This window comes from Gymnodraco acuticeps, unplaced genomic scaffold (genome assembly GCF_902827175.1).
Source record: "Gymnodraco acuticeps unplaced genomic scaffold, fGymAcu1.1, whole genome shotgun sequence".
Taxonomy (NCBI): domain Eukaryota; kingdom Metazoa; phylum Chordata; class Actinopteri; order Perciformes; family Bathydraconidae; genus Gymnodraco; species Gymnodraco acuticeps.
Window position 1 is genome coordinate 289,704 of NW_022990365.1, and position 22,657 is coordinate 312,360.

The window sequence follows — 22,657 nt, forward strand, 5'->3', positions numbered from 1 at the left end:
CAAATCATGTTTGCTCAACTTCTCTAACAGATATAAACAAAGAAATCAAATTCTACATTTTTGTCACTATTGTATAACCCTTTTATTAATATTCCTCACCAAATTTAAATTGTTGTTAATTCAATTTTCTTGATTTAATTTTTTTTTAAAGTGTGTGTCCCCTGTTTGAATGTCCCCCCTGTTACTCTGATTTGAATCCCTCTGGACACGCCCCTTTACTATTCTACTATTTGTATGACTCAAGAAGAAGGATACATTTTGAGTGGGAAAATCATCTTCAAGAAGCAGAGTAAGTATGCACTCTTCCTTCAACGATTTTTTAATGTTTTTAACGAACTTAACTATTGCGGTAAAGCATAACATGTCCACCCTGTTATGCTCATTTTGTGTGGAAACTGATCAAAATGTTTACATTTAGAAAAAAATGTGAATATATATATCAAATATCGTTCTCTGTTGTGACAAGTGCTAGCTTGATTATCATCACACATGTAGCAATAGCCAAGTTTAGCATGAAATGTCCACCTTGTTACCGTCTACCCTGTTACTATTTTTCACAGTAACAGGGTGGAATTATTTAAACATAATATCCTGAGTTTAACCAAAACATGTTTCTTATACTTTAACAAGCCATCATTCAGATTAAATTAAAAAAATTATGTTTTTTTATTTTTATTAACCTAGCTGAAGTTAGTTAGTATTTGTTCAACTGAAATGTTACTGAATTAAAACTACAAACAAATGTTATTTGTTCCTGTGATGTAATATTACACATTTTAAAATGACAAATGACTATTTTTGCAAATCAAAACAAAAACCCAACTTAGTGTTACATATTTGAACACAGTTTTTTATTATATGTGCTTCTAAAAAGTTTACTTTTTATCTTTTTATATTGAGAAAAACTATTTCGCTTTGCCTTTCCTCCTTTAGGTTAGAGGAAGTTTGAAAATAATGGGAAGAGTTAAAAAAGGAAAGAGGGCCCAGAGGAAGGACTTATGGGCAATGGCTGGTGGAATGGAAGCATTGGTCCGAGGACTGAAGAGTGTTCACATTACCAAAAGAGATACAGGACATTCTTCATATATTTGGTCGGAACTCGCTATAATCCTTTTTGGTCATGATGATAAGAAACACCGTCATTGGCTGTGGGTTGTATGGATCAACAATCGAAAAGGATTGAGGGATTTGATCAATAAACGTCAAAAATCATTAGAGCAGAAGGAAGTTCAGGTAATGGAGGAAAATCAAAACGAGAGAGATGTTGGAGGGGAATGTTCTGAAGACTGTCTTTCAAAGGACTTGCCTCTGAGCATGATTCAGCATAAGGTATCGAATGAGGCAGAAGACAAACAACAAAGGATGTCTTCTCAGAGTGGACTTGAAGATGACCAGTTATCAGATGAGGACATAGACAAGAATGAGGCAGAAGACAAACAACAAAGGATGTCTTCTCAGAGTGGACTTGAAGATGACCAGTTATCAGATGAGGACATAGACAAGAATGAGGCAGAAACTGAAGAACAGAATTTGCAAAGAGGAGCACAAGATGTCAATAAAAACACAGGCACCAAAACACATTGGCGGAAGTTGCCAGTAGTATCTAAAAGGTTCGGAATAACAGTAAATAGAAAGAAATGGCAAAAGATTGTTCCTTTGACGGGTTCAAACAAACTGAGGCAACCGTAGACCGACGTGTTGTACAAGAGTTTCCGAGAGAAAAATCCCTGTTGTACGCTTGCCTTCAAGAGTCACCACATAAAAACTCCCAACAGCAGGAAAATTAAAAGTCCGTACTTAAACATCTGTGCAGTTTGTACATTCCCTTCCTGCAGGGCCAAATTCTTCTTTAAAATCCAAAATCAGCCAGTGGGAGACACCCTTGTTAAAATATCTGTGCTGCAAAGAGGGAAAATGGCACACAAAGCAAATGAGACAAAATTCCGACCAGCAGCAAACAGAAGAAGAGGCAGAATTGCAAGAGCCCTGCATAAAGGAGTGAGTCAAGTATTTTACAGTAAACTTAAAAAAACACCTGTTGCTGAACTGATTTCAGGAAACATAAGCCGTAGTCTGAACAAAAATGTTCTCAAAGTGATACGTTCAGAAGTAAGAAGAGGTAAAGGAATCCATGAGGATGTTTTCATGGAGATGTACCTCACACAAATGATCATTAAGGAATGTGACTCAAATTATCGCAGGATGCCTGGGTACATACAGCATTTTCAAGTTGACCCATTTGGAGTACATATGTATTCTGAAACCGGAGTAAACATAGTTGTGCAACACCTGAGAAAGAAGAAACCGCTGACCCTATATCTAGATGCTACAGGTAATGTTGCATCCAAAGTCCCAGGTCAGACCAAAAGAGTGCTTTATTACTGCCTCACTCTTCCTGGAGGTGGTCAGCAAGTACCTCCCCTCCCAGTCTGTGAAATGCTGACAAATGAACACTCCATTCCACCAATCACATTCTGGCTAATGCAGTTCCTCCGCAAACTGTCACAGTACACTCAAATAAAAGTACATCAGGTAGAAACAGACTACAGCTGGGCCCTGCTCCAAAGTGTTCTCCTTTCTTTTAACAAAGAGAGCATTGTCAGTTACTTGGACAGGGCTTTCGCTATCTGTTCAAAGCTGAAGTCATGGAAGGAAATCAAAATGTTGACAGTGCTACACATTTGCTCTGCACACGTGCTGAAAGCTGTAGCTCAGTCAATTGGGAGAAGGACTGCAGACAAGGGTTTGAAGGAATTTGCAACATTTGCATTTGCGAGGTTGCAAAATGCTACTTCAATGACCACAGCACTACACATCTTCCGCTCACTGTGCACTGTGTTGATTGGAAAGCACAATTCCAATGCTGTCCTGATCCATCTGAAAGCCATGAAGGACTTCATAAAAGAATGCAGGATTCCCGACATGGAAGAGGGGGACAAGTTAGGAGACAGTCCCTTAACTCAGGAGGAAGATGATGAAGAAAGAAGAAATGCCCACACAATTGTTGGCAGATCTCCCTTCACATATGAGTTTAGGAAGGTCATGGAGGAGGTACAGGGAGAGCTTGAAAAAGAGGAGGTCGAAACCCCACAGGATGAAAATCCATACTTTTGCCCTGGCATTGTTGATGTCCTTTTTGACAACTATCTAGGGATTTTTCCCCTTTGGAGTGGGCTGCTGTTGGGGAATTTGAAAAGATATGCAACTGACACAGAGGAAGACACTTTTGGCCAAAGTAAAACAAGGGACACAAACTGCCATGTGGAGAGATGGTTTGGAATAGTCAAACATTCTATTCTAAAAAAGCAGAGACGACTGAGGCCAGCGACATTCATCAGAAAGATGTATGGCTCTCTCCAGGGGAGGTACAGAGAACACATAATGGCACATCACTTATCTGAGCAGTTACTCCTCAAAACTTTGCTACCAAAAGACATCAGTCAATCGAAGGAAGGTTGGGCAAAGAGAGATGGAGCAAAGCCTCGCACTTCCAGCTCCAAATATTACACCACTCCAGACATTCTTCCAGTTCCAAAAAGAGCAAAGTTAACTCTGAACACTGGTGAAGATATTCAGAGCAGCACAGATGTGGAGAACAGCAGCAACCCCACAAGTAAAGGGTCCAAGCCTGCAACAGAGGTATTGTTTTGCTATATTAAAATGTATGCTTTAAAAAGAGTAACAAAGTAAGCAATTCTTCGAGCTATAAAAACAACGTTAAGAATGCATTAAAAACGTTTTAGCATGAGGCAATCTTTCTGTCATAGAAAACGTAGAAAATCTAAATGCCGAAATCTCGAATGCTGTACGAAGTTATTATGATACCATTGTTCATTTCATTTTAGGTTGATGCCCTTTGGACATGCAAACCAACTGAAGTTGTTGTGGCTGTTGTAAGACATGCTGAAGAGAAGCATAATTTCACCCTGAGGCACAGAGAATTTCAGTGTTTGAGACCTGACGAACTCATCATAGGCGAGGCAAGTATTTATTAAAACTTATGCTGTACCGGACTGCTCATCTCACGTAAGCCATATGTTAATGATTCAATTGTTGACAAAAAGTATGTAAATGATATCCAAGTAAATTGTTAGGCCAGTCCACCTGGAGTGTGACTTTAAATAGACCAGTTTTAATTTATCCATTCTAAAATGATCTGACAATGATGTGATTAAAACCGACTTTGGCCTCTATATTAGCTGGCATTTTGTATGACTATTTCCCCTACAATTTATCCAAAAGGTAATGGAATGTTACATTAGAGGCATCCTCAACCTGAAGGATAATGCTGGTCGTCTATATCTCCTGGATCACTACACCATGGGTGTAATCCTACACGGCACCCGAGAGCAGATAGCCAGGCAAGAGCTAAAAAAGGTGAGTGAAACTGATTATTCAAAGTATTTTCATCCCTTTAGTATTGTAGGCTTGAGAAAGGAGACAGATATGTGTCTACAGGCAACTTCCAGCGTTATTATATGTATGTCGTTTTTGGAGACATTTGTTTTGTTTTTAACCAATACATTTATAATCTAAGCTTCCCTTTTTTTCTTGTTCCTGTTGAGAAAAATAAAAAATGAATACTGTGTAAATTAAATTATTGTTTTGCACCTGTATATTATAGAAAATAACACTTATGTTTACATGTTCCCTAATTTTTTCAGGTGACATTTGATCTCTATGATGGAGCCATTGGATTTGTCAATATAAGAAATGTGCACTGGAAGTTTGTGGTGAGTATACAGCTACTCGTGTAGTCATACTGTAGCTGCTTTTAGAGTTTGCACATTTCAAGTTCATCAACTATTACTTTGAAGATGTATGATTACATTTATTCAAATGCATACAACTAAATATACATTGCTATTAAAACATATTGCAATACATTACTCATATACTGTGACAGAGTTAAGACTAACATGTGTATCTCATGCAGCCCCATTTTGTAAATGCATCTTTGCCTCAGGACTGATTTAAAAATGCTTCTTTTAGTTTTAATGTCTTCACGTTCATCTATATCATAGGGAAACCATATAACATGTAGTCCAAAATAAGTACTCATTCAAACATTTCTCATTGGTGGTCGCTACTGCTCCGCTAAAGATTTGAGTCTTCTGACCCCAAATTGTGCAACTTTCTTTCATCTGATATCTTTAATTATTTCAATACTTTTAAGTCTTAATTATACCCATTTAAAATGGGTAGTTATTATTTTAGTATTACTTTTAATAGCTTTTTTAACAGTTGAAGTGATTTTAATAACTGTGGTTTTCATTTTTGAAGAAAAGCTGATACATTATTGTTGCTGCTGACATATTGAAAAAGGTTTGGTTTAATTATATCGTATGCTACTTTTTAAAACAGTACCTCCATGCCCTTTCAAACCACATTTATGTGGTTGATCCTCTGCAAGGGTCAAATGAAGTTGAGGACTCCAGAAAGGCTGGTTACAAATTTGGGTAATATAAAATATATTACAGGAAATACATTGGTTAAACGCACATTTGGTAAAGGCAAAGAGTAAGCGCCAATTACATTTTATTTCCTCTTGTTCTAGAGAGTATTTCAAGATGCACCGGAACAGACTGGGAAAAGAGGACTGGGTTAACATCAAATGGCAGCCTGGAAAGATAACCCACACCTTCCAGAAAGATGCCACCAGTTGTGGAGCCTTTGTCATGCAGGTGATTTAATGCAACATGTTGTGTTCATTAATAATAAAGCATTTTATTTTAAAGGGAAATTCAAAAACACGTCATAACGTCATGTTATTTTACCATCTGTCCAGATGGCCGAGATGACAGTGAAGGAATTTCCCAAAATTCCACAGACGTTTCACATCAAGTCATCAAAACAATGTCTTCAACATCTACGAAGGGACATGGCAGAATAAATTCTCAAAGGATCAGGTATTAGCCAAAAATATGAAATGAATATATGGACGGCTTCCTGTAAATTGAACCGGTTATTTGTTCAGTTTCAAAGGATGACTTCTGTTCCTTCTGTGGGATTGAGGACCTGCCCACAACTGCTGTTGATGCTGTTTGGGTGAGACTACATGATGAATTGTTTTGAAACTCCAGAAGATAATCTGAATAGTAGATAATATATATATCATCTGGAGTTAGATTTCAGGAATAACATAAAAGTAATGACATTTTGTATATGTGTATGCATTACAGGTTTCCTTTTTGTTTTTCTTATACTTTGTTAAAGTTTTAGCACAGATAAACCTGAATAACAACAAGTATTTATATATATAAAAAAAAGTATAATCTCTATAAAATATAAATGAATATGCCTGCTTTACAAGTGTCCTACACTTTACATTTTTTTAATATCTTTGTTGTATTTGTCCCCATGTAGATTCAGTGTGAAACTTGTGGAAGATGGTTTCACACGCAGTGCCTCGGAATGACTGCTGCATGAATACCCAAAAAAAATACCACGTGGTATTGTGTGTTGTGTATCCTCCCTAACTAAAGAGGCTATAGATGAGTTTGTGTAACTTTTACCAGAGGTACCAGGATTTGGGGAGGTAAGGCTTGTAGTTTGAACTACTACCACAGTAGAAGTATTGCACTTACAAACGGCATGTGGGGGGAAATCCAGCCCAGCCAGTGATTTGAAATCGGCTAAATGAAAGCTGCATTTTGTACAAAACAAATAAAAATCCAGAAAAAAGCTTTGCTAAAGATTTTGGGCAACTGAAGTAATGATTAATATGTTACGGTGTGTGAAGCAGGTAGGACCCAAATGCAGATTAACGTGAAAATTCCTTTATTTCAAGGCTAGGATATAAACAAAGACAAAACAGAACACTCACCGACGAACTAGTCATGACACAAGACAAAACGACAAAGACAGACAGAAAAACCAGAACTTAAATACACACAAGACTAATCACACAAACAAGACACAGGTGAGGAGGGAGGAGAAAACACAGGGACACCAGGTGAACACAATCGGGTAATCAGACACACCAGGGAAACTAACGACAGGGAACCACAGACAGATCTAAATAGGACAAAACACAACGCAGACAGAAAACCAAAGATAGATCTAGACAAGACAAAACACCATAAAGACAGATCGTGACATAATAATCACCTGTCCATAGTTTTAACTTGTTATATTCTTAATTAAGATGTTAAATATATTTTCAATTACAGATTAAAGTAGTCACAGATGTTCATGATGTTTTCCATGTCTGACATTAGATTGTGGATTTGTTCATTAATATTGTACAGTAAGATAGGTGAAAAGCCTGACATTTTTTATTTTTCAATGTTAACTTTATTTTGTCTGTTCCATCATTCACCAGTAGTTTTCCATTCACCTGTCTCACCTGTTAACCACACCCACGTTTTTGCTCACTGTCTTTCTCTTCTGCACCCATTAGCTTTACTACCAGTATTTAAACCCTCACCAGACACACACCCGTTGCCAGATCGTACTTTGCCTTCATGCTAGTCTTTCACGCGTGTGTTACTAGATTGCCTACCCGGTTCCGACCCTGCCTGTCCCCGACCTGCCTGCTCTGCCTGCTCTGCCTGATCCCTGATCCTGCCTGTACCTCCGTTGACCGCCTCGCCTGCTCCCTGACCCTCTGCCCGGCCCTGACTCACCTTCTGCCCGCTGTCCTCTGGTTCGTTTGCCTGCCCATCATCCGGCTGATACTGTTCTGTTATCCCTCTGCTCTGGTATTATTACAAATAAAGTTCATTACCAATACTCCTTGGTTTGGTTTCTCGAGTGCTGCATTTGGATCGTTCATAAGATTGTGACCATTTTACTGTTTCATAGCTAATGAAAAAGTTGTTTCATGTCTTAATTTATATATAACATACTGTAGCCTATATACAATGTGTAACATTGTATATAGGCTACAGTATGTTATAATACATTATAAATCTTCCCCAAAATTATTCCAAAGCAGATTCTTCCAAACTCTCTTCTGTAGTCCAACCACCGGGAGACTATTGATGTGTGTAGTGAGTTTGGGAGACATATACTGTATAATAGTGACGCTATTGAAGATTATACCATATTTATGGAAGATTTGACACTATAAATATTCACCAAAATTATTCAAAAGCACATTCTTTCAAACTCTCTGCTGTAGTCCAACCACCAGGAGACTATTGATGTGTGTAGTGAGTTTGGTAGAAATATACTGTATAATAGTGACGTTATTGAATATTATTGTATTTTCTTTTTTCGGAGTTGCACTTTGCAGACGGTCCCTGAGCACTTGTTTCATCTCCGGCTGCTGAAAGAGACCAATTTAATGTGTCCAGCTCGGAGGACGGCGCATATTGTTTTTTTTTTATCAACATATGATTGTAGTTCGTTGTCAACCTTACCACGGTACATAGGAGACATCATTTGTGTGTGAATAACGTTTTGTTCATGAGTTATTGATCCGTGAAATCCGAATCTGCCAATATCGTTCTAACTTTACTCAACTTCAAAACCGTGGCTGCTGAAATCAATCTTACTAACTGCTGTCTGTGCAATTTACTCCGCGCGAGTTGGCAGACTTTATTTTGCTTACTTTAACATCATTTTTCATGGTGGGGCTAAGCCATTTCTTGGTATGGGTGTAGCCTACCCCAGCCATACCCTGGCGCTGCCACTGGTGGCACGTATGGTGCGGGCCATTCTGCACATGCGTTAAATGCGTTAAATATTTTAACGCAATTAATTCAAAAAATTAATTACCGCCGTTAACGCGATAATTTTGACAGCATTAATATTTATCACTAATAAGAACGAAATCTAAAATGAAAATTGTAAACAAGCAATCTGTATGTAAAAAAACCACCTGTATGTAAATTGTAAATAAGCCATCTGTATGTCAAATATGTCTTATATGTCTTAAATGATATGATGAATTGGAAATGGGGGACCCTGATGTAAACAAGACGAAAGTATTTCTCTGGTCTGCATCCCCTTAACAATTGTATGTTTTGAGCTGTACTGTACTGTACCCAATATACAAGCTGTTAATAAACTTTTCAATCAATCTCCATAGAAACAGGAAACTACGGCAAGCATTTATGGACACACCGTGCAAAACCCAAAACCCTTTGCAGGCCCTCTTAAAGGGGAAGCACAATACCTGCAGGCTCTGTTTTGCCGAGGTCCTCTGGCACTTGCGGGCCGCCGAGGGGTGTCGGTGTTTGGGGCAACGAAGACGGCTCCGGCTGCTCCGCCTCCGTGGGCGAGGCTGGCAAAGCCGGCGAGTCGGGCGGGAGGACGATAGTGTCCACGACAGTGGCCACGGGTAACGTAATGTCCCCATGATCTGAACCTACCTGCAGTAGATGCAGTCATACTGCTGGCGATAAGGGCTGGTTGTTTCAACCATTTTCTGATGTTCATCATTGACTGCTGTGTAAGCACCTTGTGCAGCGGCACAGGTCACGCGCACCTGACATAATAACGTTACTTACCGTTTAAATTGACCAAATAAATGCAGCAGACAACGTTATTTAACCACAATTACAATTTATTTTATTTCAACTAAATTCTTCTTCTTATTATTATTATTGTTATTATGTAATATTTTTCACTTTTAATTTTTTTTTTTATCACTTTTCATTTTTCAAATGAGGATGCAAAACGACTCAACTGAGGGTGCAATGCCCCCTTATGCACCCGCGTAGAACCGGGTCTGCTGCAATATAATGTTTAGCAATAATAGATATGACATATATTTTTGAAATGTCTCCAGTACCGATAAAAAGACCGATAACGTCGGAGCTTAACGGTACCACACTTGAATAATTAATACCGGGGCCCGGTACCCATCCCTAATCACACATGACAAAGAAGGAAACGTGAAGCGTTCGCAAGCAACAATGGCGGACACGGACAATTTGAGAATGAGTTCTGCCTTTTGTAAGCTGAGTTTGTCAATCATTGGTCGATAAATATGGGCAAAAAACGTCACTTGTCCGTCCGACACGTCAATGGAAATATGTAATTGTCCGATATTGTAAATAACACGTCCCGGACGATCGGACGTGTGCTTTTTCACACATTGGATATGGTGTTTATGCAATATGAAATCCGAAAACATAAAAAAATAAAAAATAATACTTTATTCCGAGTGTGCTTGCATTTAATTATATTAATGTGTTACGAACAGTGAAACATCAAGTCACACCTCGGTGCTGGATACCAAATGGTCAAAGTTCCTTTCTCGCATTACAACTTATTCTGCATTTATCTCCTATTTAGAGGAAGTTAGCCGTTACTCTGAGGGGTCAGAGCCATCTCCATGTCTGATTCACGCTACATTGTATTCTGTTCCAGCTGCTGGAGGAGAACATCATTACTTTTGTGAAGAACGAGCTGAAGAAGATCCAGACAGTCCTGACTTCAGATGACCCAGAATGCTTAGAGAGTCAGGACGAGGAGGTGTTGGACTGTGAGGATGAAGAACAGAGGAGGAGCAGAGAGGCATTTCTGAACGTCTCACTGCACTTCCTGAGGAGCATGAAGCAGGAGGAGCTGGCTGACCGTCTGCAGAGCAGTAAGAGGATTTAACACATTGAACATGATGGAGAGGAGGTGGAGGGAAGATGGGAGGAGTTTCACTTTATTAAACTTTGTCTTTAATCAGTGCATACGCTTATTGGTTAGTACTGGCACTAAAACATTAGTTAAGGAAGCAACAAAACATTGCACTGTAAATATTTGTTTTCTGGGTATATTATTAATAAACTAGCTGTACAGTATACAGTACACTATGATGATATAAAACTTGTGAACGTTAATGTTCACCATTCATCTGGAAACCTTAACGCGCAAATGAATCACTTTACCAAATTTGATGTATTTTGTTGACACTGACTGACATCCTACTTACTTTTTAATCACATTTCTTGTTTGTCCTCTCAGTAACTGCTGCTGCAGTCTGTCGACGTAAACTCAAATCCACCCTGAAGGAGAGGTTCCAGTGTGTGTTTGAGGGCATCGCTAAAGCAGGAAACCAAACCCTTCTGAACCAGATCTACACAGAGCTCTACATCACAGAGGGGGGGTCTGCAGAGGTCAATGCTGAACATGAGGTCAGACAGATTGAAACAGCATCCAGGAAACCACACAGACCAGAAACATCCATCAGACAAGAAGACCTCTTTAAAGCCTCACCTGGAAGAGATGCACCAATCAGAGCAGTGCTGACAAAGGGCGTGGCTGGCATTGGGAAAACAGTCTTAACACAGAAGTTCACTCTGGACTGGGCTGAAGGCAAAGCCAACCAGGACATCCAGTTCATATTTCCATTCACCTTCAGAGAGCTGAACGTGGTGAGAGAGAACAAGTACAGCTTGGTGGAACTTATTCATCACTTCTTCTCTGAAACCAGAGACGCAGGAATCTGCAGGTTTGATCAGTTCCCGGTCGTGTTCATCTTTGACGGTCTGGATGAGTGTCGACTTCCTCTGGACTTCCTCAACACTGAGATCCTGACTGATGTCACAGAGACCACCTCAGTGGATGTGCTGCTGACAAACCTCATCAGGGGGAAGCTGCTTCCCTCTGCTCGCCTCTGGATAACCACACGACCTGCAGCAGCCAATCAGATCCCTCCTGAGTGTGTGGACATGGTGACAGAGGTCCGAGGGTTCACTGACCCACAGAAGGAGGAGTACTTCAGGAAGAGATTCAGAGATCAGGAGCAGGCCGGCACCATCATCTCCCACATCAAGACCTCACGAAGCCTCCACATCATGTGCCACATCCCAGTCTTCTGCTGGATCTCTGCTTCAGTTCTGGAGGAGGTGTTGAAAACCAGAGAGGGAGGAGAGCTGCCCAAGACCCTGACTGAGATGTACATCCACTTCCTGGTGGTTCAGTCCAAAGTGAAGATCATCAAGTATGATGGAGGAGCTGAGACAGATGCACACTGGAGTCCAGAGAGCAGGAAGATGATGGGGTCTCTGGGGAAACTGGCTTTTGAGCAGCTGCAGAAAGGCAACCTGATCTTCTATGAGTCCGACCTGACAGAGTGTGGCATCGATATCAGAGCAGCCTCAGTGTACTCAGGAGTGTTCACACAGGTCTTTAGAGAGGAGAGAGGACTGTACCAGGACAAGGTGTTCTGCTTCGTCCATCTGAGCGTTCAGGAGTTTCTGGCTGCTCTTCATGTCCATCTGACCTTCATCAACTCTGGAGTCAACCTGCTGGCAGAAGAACCAACAACCTCCTACCGATGGACTAAAGTCAAACCTACACTAACACATCTCTACCAGAGTGCTGTGGACAAGGCCTTAAAGAGTCCCAACGGACACCTGGACTTGTTCCTCCGCTTCCTCCTGGGTCTTTCACTGCAGACCAATCAGAAACTCCTACGAGGCCTGCTGACACAGACAGGAAGTGACTCAGAGACCAATCAGGAAACAGTCCAGTACATCAAGAAGAAGATGGATGAGGATCTGTCTCCAGAGAGAAGCATCAACCTGTTCCACTGTCTGAATGAACTGAATGATCGTTCTCTAGTGGAGCAGATTCAACAGTCCCTGAGTTCAGGAAGTCTCTCCACAGATAATCTGTCTCCTGCTCAGTGGTCAGCTCTGGTCTTCATCTTACTGTCATCAGGAGAAGATCTGGACGTGTTTGACCTGAAGAAATACTCTGCTTCAGAGGAGGCTCTTCTGAGGCTGCTGCCAGTGGTCGAAGCCTCCAGGAAAGCTGTGTGAGTGGAAGGATGGATGGAATACAAACATTATCCAACTTGTTGTTATGTCATAGATGAGAAATAATGCTAAAAATGTTTTATTTATTTAAAATCCTCCTTCAGACTGAGCGGCTGTAAGCTGTCAGAGAGAAGCTGTGAAGCTCTGTCCTCAGTCCTCAGCTCCCAGTCCTCTAGACTGAGAGATCTGGACCTGAGTAACAACGACCTGCAGGATTCAGGAGTGAAGAACCTGTGTGCTGGACTGGAGAGTCCACACTGTGAACTGGAAACTATTAGGTAGGTGTAACATAGTTTAAAGTCAGGGTCCTCTGAGCTCTCTTTTTCATGTATTACTTGTTTTTTGGTCTGATGAAAACCCTCTTTTAGGCTGAGCGGCTGTAAGCTGTCAGAGAGAAGCTGTGTAGCTCTGTCCTCAGTCCTCAGCTCCCAGTCCTCTAGACTGAGAGAGCTGGACCTGAGTCACAACGACCTGCAGGATTCAGGAGTGAAGCACTTGTCTGCTGGACTGGGGAGTCTACTCTGTGAACTGGAAACTCTCAGGTCAGGATTTTGCAATTTATTTTAAGTTTACCCCTTACGATTTCATTGGCTTAATATATTTAATCAAAACTGCGGTAGCAGATGTGCGCGCAGTGATGAGCGGGCCCTCGCGTCCCTGTGCCTGTCGGGGAGGTTAGCTGGTCGTCCCGGCGTCAAGCAGACGCGCGCGAGTCCTCGGAAATGAGCAATTTGTCATTTCTATAATTTTCGCGTCCCAGACTCCCAGGTCCTCCGGCAGCGACCCGGAAACGAATGTCGGCGCGCCGTCTCGATGGAAAACAAATTTCTCTAAAGGCTCGTCGAGGATCGACACTATTATAATTACGTGTTTCTGCACTTCCTCTAAGAAGAAAGGACAGTAACAGAAGAGATGTGGCTTCAGGCTTGATCGCCGTTCAAATGACACCGTTGGTTTGCCCAAAAGTGGGCGGGCTGTAAAGTGACGTAGATTTTACTCTCATCTATTATTCAAAACCATTATATTTATTCTAATGTACATTACATGCCAGTGTTTTATCTTTTTATTGATTTGTTTTTATTTTAAATCGTATAATGTCGGACTTTTTTTGCCGTCTGTGAGGAAAATAAATGGCTCAGAGCCTCAAAATACTGAAATCTGTATTTTTAAAATATTTGTTTCCTTCTAATTTGTTATTCTTTTCTAAATAACACACTGTTATTTACTCAACAATAACACACAAGTATCCTTGCTTTTATATATTGGTTTAATTCTATAATCTTGGGCTTTTTAGCCGTAAATAAAGTCACCGGAAACAGACGTTTTGGCCTATAAGGGACATTTTGAGCGATACACACCACAAACCACCCACTGAAGAGATTACCCAAGATCCTCAGCTTGAAGCTCGTTGATTGGATGTTTTAGCCGCAATGCACGTTGGGATATGGTATTAATGCGATATGATAAAACATTTAAAAAAAATAAAATAATACTTTATCCCAAGTGTTCTTGCTTTTCTCTTTAGAAGTCATCACATAACGGCATTGTAATACATGGTTCGGCTGCATTAAATATTACATATCTGCTGTAGTTCTTTATTTATAGAGCCCTGATGAGAAGACTTCTGGACAAACAGGAAGAACTGTCGCCAAAACTGAATATGTGACGTGGATCATAAATATATCAACAATTAAACAACACCTTGCATTTATTTTCACAAAATACGTCTCCTTGCAGTATCAACACTAATTCGGCTGACTTTTATATTTGATCCAATCGGTAGATAGGTTATATTTACACCATAACGGTGCACAGCTGATAGAAAAGGACTTGTAGTTTTTAAAGATATTACTGATTTTCTTTGAATTAAAGAATGTAAATACTGAGTTGAGAGAATAGTCAGGGGATTTGGGTGATGGGAGACACATCTATGGAATCACAGTTTCAATAGCTTACCATTAAATGACGGATATACCTTTCTGTCTGTGATGTTTTACAAATCAGATATTAATGTGTAGAAATAAAACGTGAGAAATAGTATAGTATAATCCTGTAGAATTATGTAAAAGCATGAATAAAACTACACATCTTCAGATGTTATACATACATAAGTGTCCTACACTAATAATACAAAGTTATTATTAGTATGATGTGTGTACCTTGTGTGCACCGCCTAGTGGTTAAAGCACCTTATTGAATTATTTGTGTTGAATAATGTTATTTTTGTTGAATAATGTTATTTGATGAAAAACAAATATTAAGAGTACATACTTTCAGAGGGGGAAAGTAGAAGGTCAATGATAGAAATATAGAATATAAAAAGTCAAGAAGATACTGTAAGTGATCTCTACAATAAAACAGTTTAGTGCCGGATGTACAAAGATATTAATAGGAGGATGTGCAAAACAGACAAACTAATTAACCTTTATTAACACATTAAAGAATACTTTAGGATAAGGTCTTCTTTCAAATAAGAAAAACACTTTAGGGGTATCTATCTACAGATAAATATTAAGCCTGACAAAGTACTTAACGTCTAATATATTGCTTTTCTGCAATGTTAACTATGTTGAAGCACATATTTTAACTGATATTATACATATGGATTATACTCTTATGTATGTAGATATAATAAGAAATGTGCAGAATATGACAGTTTAATGGTGGAGGTACACACATATTGATAGATGTCTTGTAATGCACTGTTGAGGAACCTGTGACCCAAGATTTGCATTCATTGCACAACTACTGTACACCGTAGTTGTGTATAATATGATATGTCAATAAACCTTAGAAAATCTTGAAATCTTGAAAGGGATGTGCAAAATAGCCATTATACAGTTTTTAATTAACTATTAGTAAAGAATAACGAGTAATGAATATACTTTATTACTCGTTTCCATTTATGTCAATTGCAGATACATGTTTAGTCTTCTCAAGCACCAACTATCAAATATCTCTCCTGATTGTTGGCACTTGACAATCACCTTACCTGCATTTTACTCAGGTGTAACTAAAGTCTGATTTAAGGGTTGTTTATATTTCACATCATTAATCAGAATCTGCAAAGTAACTCAAATAAATGTAGTGGAGTACAAATACCAGGTTAACCTCTGAATTGTAGTGGAGTAGAATTACAAAGTAACAATGAGCTGTCATGTGTCCATAATGCTGCGCATTATGGACACAAGCGATTTTCACCCATTTATTAATTACATGTTTTAAATGTGTACACACCAATGTGTTTCCTATCGCCTAAACCTCCAGGGCTGTACACAGTTTAATACTGTCAACTTCTAATTTTGGGGAAAACGTCTTTTAAAACTACAATTCCCAGTAGATACGTGCCATAGAGAACATGTTGCGAAACACAATAGCCAGCATGTGTAGTTCTGGGGGGCGTTCAAGTCCAGTTTTGAATAGTCTGCCGTGGTTTCGTTCCATTTCAAAGAGCTTGACGCTTGGCGTAACCTTGGCGCACTGCCACTCCAACATCACGGGGTTTGTCAACGGGACTGTAGTCCCAAACGATAGCTGGGGATTATGGGTAGTGTAGTGTCTTCGGCCATCCTAAACTGGACATCATATCGCATTAACAACACCACATCTGGCGTCACAGAGATCTTCTGTTACTGTCCTTTCTTCTTAGAGGAAGTACAGTAACTGGATTTGTTTTAATGTTTGAGGTGCAATAAACGACACAGCAGCTTTTTGGCATGTTACAACTATTATGTTCTGCCTCGCTCATGAGAGTAACAGCTGGCGAAATTACAGCCTCGCCTACTGATTTCAAATGTGTGCTCTAAAATGATATTTATAAATGACTATTATCATTATTATAAGCAAGACAATAAATGGCAAAGATATGTAGAAAATAAACGTCTTTGAGATACGTTCATAACGAACGTAACGTGGGAGAAAATAAGTTTCTAGCTAAACGTAATTGAGAATGCAGTTTAGTTCTGTGGGAACGTAATCTTTAGGAGACAGGGTTGGAATTGGACATTTGAGTAGGTGTGTTTTTGTGCTTCTGGTAACGGACGGACCAGTGGGGCGTGGAATACATCCTGCTTCGCCCTTAACCCAATAGCAATAGCCTTAGAGGGCGAAGCCTTATACGAAATAGAACTGGGGTTATGTACTGTAACCCAGCTTCTATGAGTATAGGCACAGCCCTCTAAGGTTCGGGCCCACAGACTCCGCGAATAGCTGAAGAAAAGCTGTTTGTGTGGGAGCAGATTGTAGGGACTACTTCCGATTTATACGGAAGTGAGGCCGGAGGTGGGGCCCACGTCATAGGTGGGCGTGGATTAAGTCTGTCAGTGCTGCACACGTGCAGTGGGATTACCCAATAGCGATAGCCTTAGAGGGCTGCGCCTATACTCATAGAAGCTGGGTTACATTACGTAACCCCAGTTTTTCCCCTTCGATTCGGAGAAATAAATATTTGTTCAGAGTTTAGGATGGCCGAAGACACTACACTACCCAGAATCCTCAGCTATTGTTCTGCTTTGCCTCAAGCTCTGTGATTGGTTGACCTCCAACTGCATTCCATATGAAAAAAAACGTTTCGTAAAAGATAAAATCATACTTTATTCAGCAGTGCTTGCTTTACTCTTTGAAAGTCATCACATGAATGCATTGTAATAAATGGTTTGGCTGCATTAAATACCTCCCCGACAGGCGCACGGACGCAAGGGCCCGCTCATCACTGCGCGCACATCTGTGACCGCAGTTTTAATTATTAATGCTGTTCTTAACTATTTAAATGATGCAGCCCCAATGGGACTACATAACGTTTTTATTGCACACGATTTATTCCATATCACACACACACATTTTATATTGTGTGGGGGAAATGTACTGAGACAAACTAACAAATAATAATAAAATGGTGAGGAAACCTTTTCCGTTATACTGAAATGAAGTTTAATGTAAAAAGACAGTCTTTTAGGGAGTTTATTTTTGCATTAAAGGGATAGTGGAAATCCGCGAATTTTGGGTTTAACTTATGTATTTTTATTAAAAATAAGCATAATAAACAATTTTTTTTAATTTCATGCGCCTAGTTTCATTTTATTTTCAATTTTACTGCGCCCTCTCAATAAAACGAAATACTTCGGGAATCGTCGGGAATCTTCGGGTGATGACGAGAGCATAGGAAGACGGGCACAAACAATGGCGGACATTCAATAGCATTTGCATGTGAATAGCCGACCTTTATTATGGTGAATAGATGTGTTTTGTATGGCTGTAGTGCGACAGCAAATGCAGAGAATGGCGTATCGACGCATGCGTTTCCAAGAAACCCAGCCATTCGTCGTCAGTGGGTGAAATTTGTTCAGATAACACGGGCAAACTTCACGGAGCCGAAGCTGACGAGTACTTCGGCAGTCGTGTGCTCGAGTCATTTTACTGACGATTGTTTCGAGATTCCTCTGTCTCTAGCTCAAATTGAAAGTGGAATACATAAGAAGTGAGTATTTTATTATGTTTTCTTGTTGATTTAATGCATCATTAGCCTGTACCATTTTGTACAACGCCATTTATCCGGTACACAGTGTTGAATGTGTACACTACAGTCATCATATAGACATGATAGACTAACAGTACTGTGAGTACAGCCTACACTTGACAGGCAGCCTGGCTAGCCTGGGATTAGGACCCTACTACGTCAAAAGACCGATTGGCTCTAGCTGTATATCATGCTAGTATACAATTCATTTCAATTTATTCATGTAATTAATGCCCATAAGGCTGTTACATATACAATAATAAATGTGACAAGATAATTTATGTGAACCTGACCCTGGACAGACCGCAATACTTTATACCGAGTATATTGCCATAAATATGATGATTGATTATCAGTAAACAATTCTACGTGACACAACGACATTGGATTAACCTTGAGATGCGTTTTTATTCCGTTGAACACAACTTTTGATCACAAATCAAAAAAGGTAAGACGTAATTATTGTAATATTTTTGGAACCGGATGTTGTTTACTTTCTCTTTTCTGGCTGATAGCTCCAGGAATTGGAGGTCTTACAGTGATGACATTACATGTGTGGAATCTGTGGAGTCTCAGCTTTAAATCGTATATCTTGTTTGTGCAGTAAAGATAGTAATAAGGGCATTTCTACCGTGTGTTGTGTGTAAAAAAGCGTTAGCATTAGTTAGCATTGTTTCACTCAATGCTAATTCAAAGGCTTGGTATTACTCGTGTTTTTTCTAGCTAACAATTGTTCTTATTGTCAGTTAGCGGAGTTTCTTACCTTTAAAAGGGTATGAAACATTAATAGTTTCATAAATGTTAAGAAGCCCTGAGACATGTGAGAGAAAAAAAACGGTGGGAGGGGTCCACTGGGGGGACCTTCGGCCTTAACTGGTTAACAATGATTAATATTTGTAAAGGCTACAGGTGATCTTAAGATGCGTGAGCTATGCTTAGGGACCTACCAGTCAAGATTATTTGTGCGTAGGGGTGCATCATCTGGCGCCTGGTCCTGGTCATCCTCGCCATTGCCCATGCCGTGAACCATCACCTCGGACTCGGGCTCGAACAAATAAGGACGTAATGGTCCATCGTCTGGCTCAATATTGTCACCATCGTCGCTTACTGAACCGGATTCAGATTCAGTTCCTAAAACGACATTTTCGTAGGAAAGCCGAGAGGATGTTTCTGACTCGCTATCATCACTGGATACCTCGTACAATCCTTCTTCTTTGTCTGGTATATTTGCCCTTCCACGTTCATTCTGCATAGACGCCATGGTTTGTTATCGTATCGTCTTCCTAAGTTTTCGTCACTTCCGGTTTGGCTGAGTCGAACATTTCGTTTCTAAAAAACTTCGGGGAAGCTGCAATAAAGTGCTTCTAACATGCGTAAGGCAATTATTATATTTTTTTAATCAGGTGTGATTGTTTTGGTAAGTAATTATGCTTGTATATAAGTTAAAACGAAACTATTTGAGGTTCCATTTCCACTATCCCTTTAAGTTACATTGTACAGAGTGTCAAGCAGTTTGTTGGATTATGTTGGGAGTTAGAGACTGGTTGTGGTAACAGTTCATAAAAACTATAGAATGTCCTCTATAAACATTCATAAAACAATATGCTGTGTGTGTGTGTGTGTGTGTGTGTGTGTGTGTGTGTGTGTGTGTGTGTGTGTGTGTGTGTGTGTGTGTGTGTGTGTGTGTGTGTGTGTGTGTGTGTGTGTGTGTGTGTGTGTGTGTGTGTGTGTGTGTGTGTGTGTGTGTGTGTGTGTGTGTGTGTGTGTGTGTGTGTGTGTGTGTGTGTGTGTGTGTGTGTGTGTGTGTGTGTGTGTGTGTGGTGTGTGTGTGTGTGTGTGTGTGTGTGTGTGTGTGTGTGTGTGTGTGTGTGTGTGTGTGTGTGTGTAGGCTCTCAGGTTGTCTGGTCACAAACAAAGGCTTTGCTTCTCTGACTTCGGCTCTGATCTCCAACCCCTCCCATCTGAGAGAGCTGGACCTGAGCTACAATCATCCAGGAGACTCAGGAGAGAAGATGCTGTCTGCTCTACAGGAGGATCCAGACTGCAGACTGGAGACTCTCAGGTATGGAGAGACCTCACTCTCTAGGTTTAAGGTTTAAACCTGTGTAGTTCAGGGGAAAACAACGTTTGATAACATGTGTAACACACATGGCCCTTTCAACCTCCTTGCTCCGATTCAACCCATCTTCAAATTAATTTAGACTTTTCAATAATAACATTAAACATCCCTTTCTGCCACCTTTTAGCTTATTGTATTCTCTGATAATAAAATGATGCCTTCATATGACGTTTGAAATGTTCACAGTCCTTTATGTGTGAAATGTCCTTGATCATTCAGACTGTGTCTTCCTCCAGGACCGACCATTGTGGAGAGGACAGGTTAAAACCTGATGTGAGGAAATGTAAGTGTGGATTTAGGTTGATTATGATGACAAAACAGTCAGTTGAGATAAGTATTAATTATCACATTACTGACAAGATTATACATATTATCACATTTATACAAAATAAATATAATAAACAGCGCCTGTACAAACACAAAGAAAAAAGCCTTCTTATGTATTTTCTGATAAACAGATGCTGTGTTTTTCTTTCATCAGATTCCTGTGAACTCACACTGGACCCAAACACAGCACACAGAGAACTCAAACTGTCTGACAACAACAAGAAGGTGACATGTGTGAGAAAGAAGCAGAAACATCCTGATCATACAGAGAGATTTGACTTCTGTTCTCAGCTGATGTGTAGAGAAGCTCTGACTGGTCGCTGCTACTGGGAGGTCGAGTGGAAAGGAGGGGTTTCTATATCAGTGACTTCCAGAGGAATCAGGAGGAAAGGAAAGAGTGAGGAGTCTCAGTTTGGAGGGAATGATCAGTCCTGGTCTCTCAAGTGCTCTAATGGAGAGTTTTCTGTCAGACACAATAACAATAAAACAGTCCTGCCTCTCTCCTCCCCCTCCTCCTCCTCCCCCTCCTCCCCCTACTCTCCCTCCTCCTCCTCCTCCTCCTCCTCCTCCTCCTCCTCCTCTGGTAGAGTAGCAGTGTATCTGGATCATCCTGCTGGCTCTCTCTCCTTCTACAGAGTCTCCTCTGACTCACTGACCCACCTCCACACCTTCAGAACCACATTCACTGAACCTCTCTATGCTGGGTTTGGGTTCTGGCCACATGACTCCTCAGTGTCTCTGTGTCCTCTGTAGGAGGAGACCACTTCCTGTCCTGTGGTAATGTCTCTGGTCTCGGGGGACATTACATGAGTGTAGCAAGAGATATCTTCTAGTTGTGTGGTTAACATGTTGGTAGTGACGCGGCTACACTTTGGTTAACATTTGGACCTATGATTGTGCCTTTACAGCATTTAGTTGTAATGCTCCCTTTATCTGCAAAAATGTCCAGTAATCACACTTTTTAATAAATGTTTTTTCAATGTATTCAAATGTGTTTTTTAAATGTGTCTTTTGCACTTTGTCGTAAGTATTTGTTTTTATAAAGCACTTTGAATTGCCTTGTTGATGTGCTCTATATATAAACTTTATTTTACTGGCAGAAATGTTTATTTTCTTTCTAAAATAGTGAAATGATTTCCTAGGGGCTGAACTTGTTGTGTCCAAACTGCAGCGACATATATGCAGTTTAATAAAGCTTTCTTTAGAGCAGCATCTAATAGCTCCTAATAATATATGTACACATTGTTATTAAGTTCAATAAAGGCTTGAAGACAAACAAATCTGTCAATGATCTGTTGACTCAAGACATTTCTTTTGTACCCAAAATGTTTTCATAAATGTTTATAGCCCTTGTAACGAAGGTAACTTCGAAGGTAACTTCGTTACTATGGACTGACGGCTTCGGGCCTTGTAATATTGCACATGTGGGTTTGCACTTTATGAAACAACTTCCTTTTGCATAGAAATAATGTCACTCAGCACTTTAGTAGTGAACAGTTTGCACTTTATTAGCGTGATTGCACAGTACAGTTTGACATTGCATATTTGCACATTTTTGCATAATGTATACAAATTATTGAGGTAGTATTTATGAAATGATTAAACCGTATTAATTGGAATGTCGTCTGGCAGATGCTGGTCGGGTCCTCGGCTCCACCTGAAAAGATAGGGGGGTTAGCGAGAGCGCCGAAAGTGTTTATGCTGGTGTAAGAATGACAGCGGTTGAGAATAATCAGGGTGCAAATAATATGTTAGTTTGAGCGTGTATATATCATGACGTTAAGTTGCATTAATTGTATAAGTGAACACTGTGTAAAGTTTACATCTATCACTCACCCATGCTGTCTCGTCCGGTGTCCGCTACAGTGTGTTTGGCCAAAAGGTCCTCGGGGGGAACACACACTGACAAAGAAGGTTCCGGGACGAACCAAGTGGCGAGATGGGCATAGGGGTTTCTGTTTTAGTTGGGAATGTATTTCTGTTTAT

General features: G+C 40.1%; 2 protein-coding genes across 7 annotated transcripts in view; both read left to right on the forward strand.

Annotated features, from left to right (window-relative positions):
• The window catches only part of LOC117551378 (NLR family CARD domain-containing protein 3-like), a 79,214-nt gene extending 57,409 nt beyond the window's left edge, over positions 1-21,805 (forward strand). For 3 of the 5 annotated variants that reach the window (XM_034224241.1, XM_034224242.1, XM_034224243.1), the window contains 7 exons: positions 10,324-10,543; positions 10,912-12,709; positions 12,815-12,988; positions 13,079-13,252; positions 20,114-20,287; positions 20,581-20,627; positions 20,826-21,805. In XM_034224241.1, the coding sequence (XP_034080132.1) occupies positions 10,324-10,543; positions 10,912-12,709; positions 12,815-12,988; positions 13,079-13,252; positions 20,114-20,287; positions 20,581-20,627; positions 20,826-21,424 (3,186 nt within the window). In that variant the 3' untranslated portion in view covers positions 21,425-21,805. The remainder of the gene's footprint in view (positions 1-10,323; positions 10,544-10,911; positions 12,710-12,814; positions 12,989-13,078; positions 13,253-20,113; positions 20,288-20,580; positions 20,628-20,825) is intronic. The other 2 variants (XM_034224245.1, XM_034224244.1) reach the window with 2 other exon arrangements.
• LOC117551381 lies at positions 2,363-7,534 on the forward strand. 2 transcript variants are annotated; one of them, XR_004569782.1, is made up of 9 exons: positions 2,363-3,639; positions 3,846-3,980; positions 4,243-4,377; positions 4,665-4,733; positions 5,365-5,459; positions 5,558-5,684; positions 5,789-5,909; positions 5,978-6,048; positions 6,367-6,801. XR_004569782.1 is itself a non-coding variant. In XM_034224247.1 (8 exons), the coding sequence occupies exons 1-7, from the start codon at positions 2,437-2,439 to the stop codon at positions 5,891-5,893; spliced, it is 1,869 nt and encodes a 622-aa protein (XP_034080138.1). In that variant the 5' UTR covers positions 2,363-2,436; the 3' UTR covers positions 5,894-5,909; positions 7,496-7,534. The 2 variants fall into 2 exon arrangements, 1 of the variants encoding a protein (XP_034080138.1); XM_034224247.1 differs by lacking the exons at positions 5,978-6,048; positions 6,367-6,801 and adding an exon at positions 7,496-7,534.
• Positions 21,806-22,657: the final 852 nt, after the last annotated feature.

What these genes read in the sequence shown, in the direction of transcription:
- LOC117551381 (XM_034224247.1), top strand. Translation starts at nt 2,437, where the DNA reads ATGCTGACAAATGAACACTCCATTCCACCAATCACATTCTGGCTAATG. An exon ending in GGTCCAAGCCTGCAACAGAG is followed by an intron (nt 3,640 to 3,845) that starts GTATTGTTTTGC and finishes ATTTCATTTTAG; the next exon opens with GTTGATGCCCTTTGGACATG. An exon ending in ATGTGCACTGGAAGTTTGTG is followed by an intron (nt 4,734 to 5,364) that starts GTGAGTATACAG and finishes TTTTTAAAACAG; the next exon opens with TACCTCCATGCCCTTTCAAA.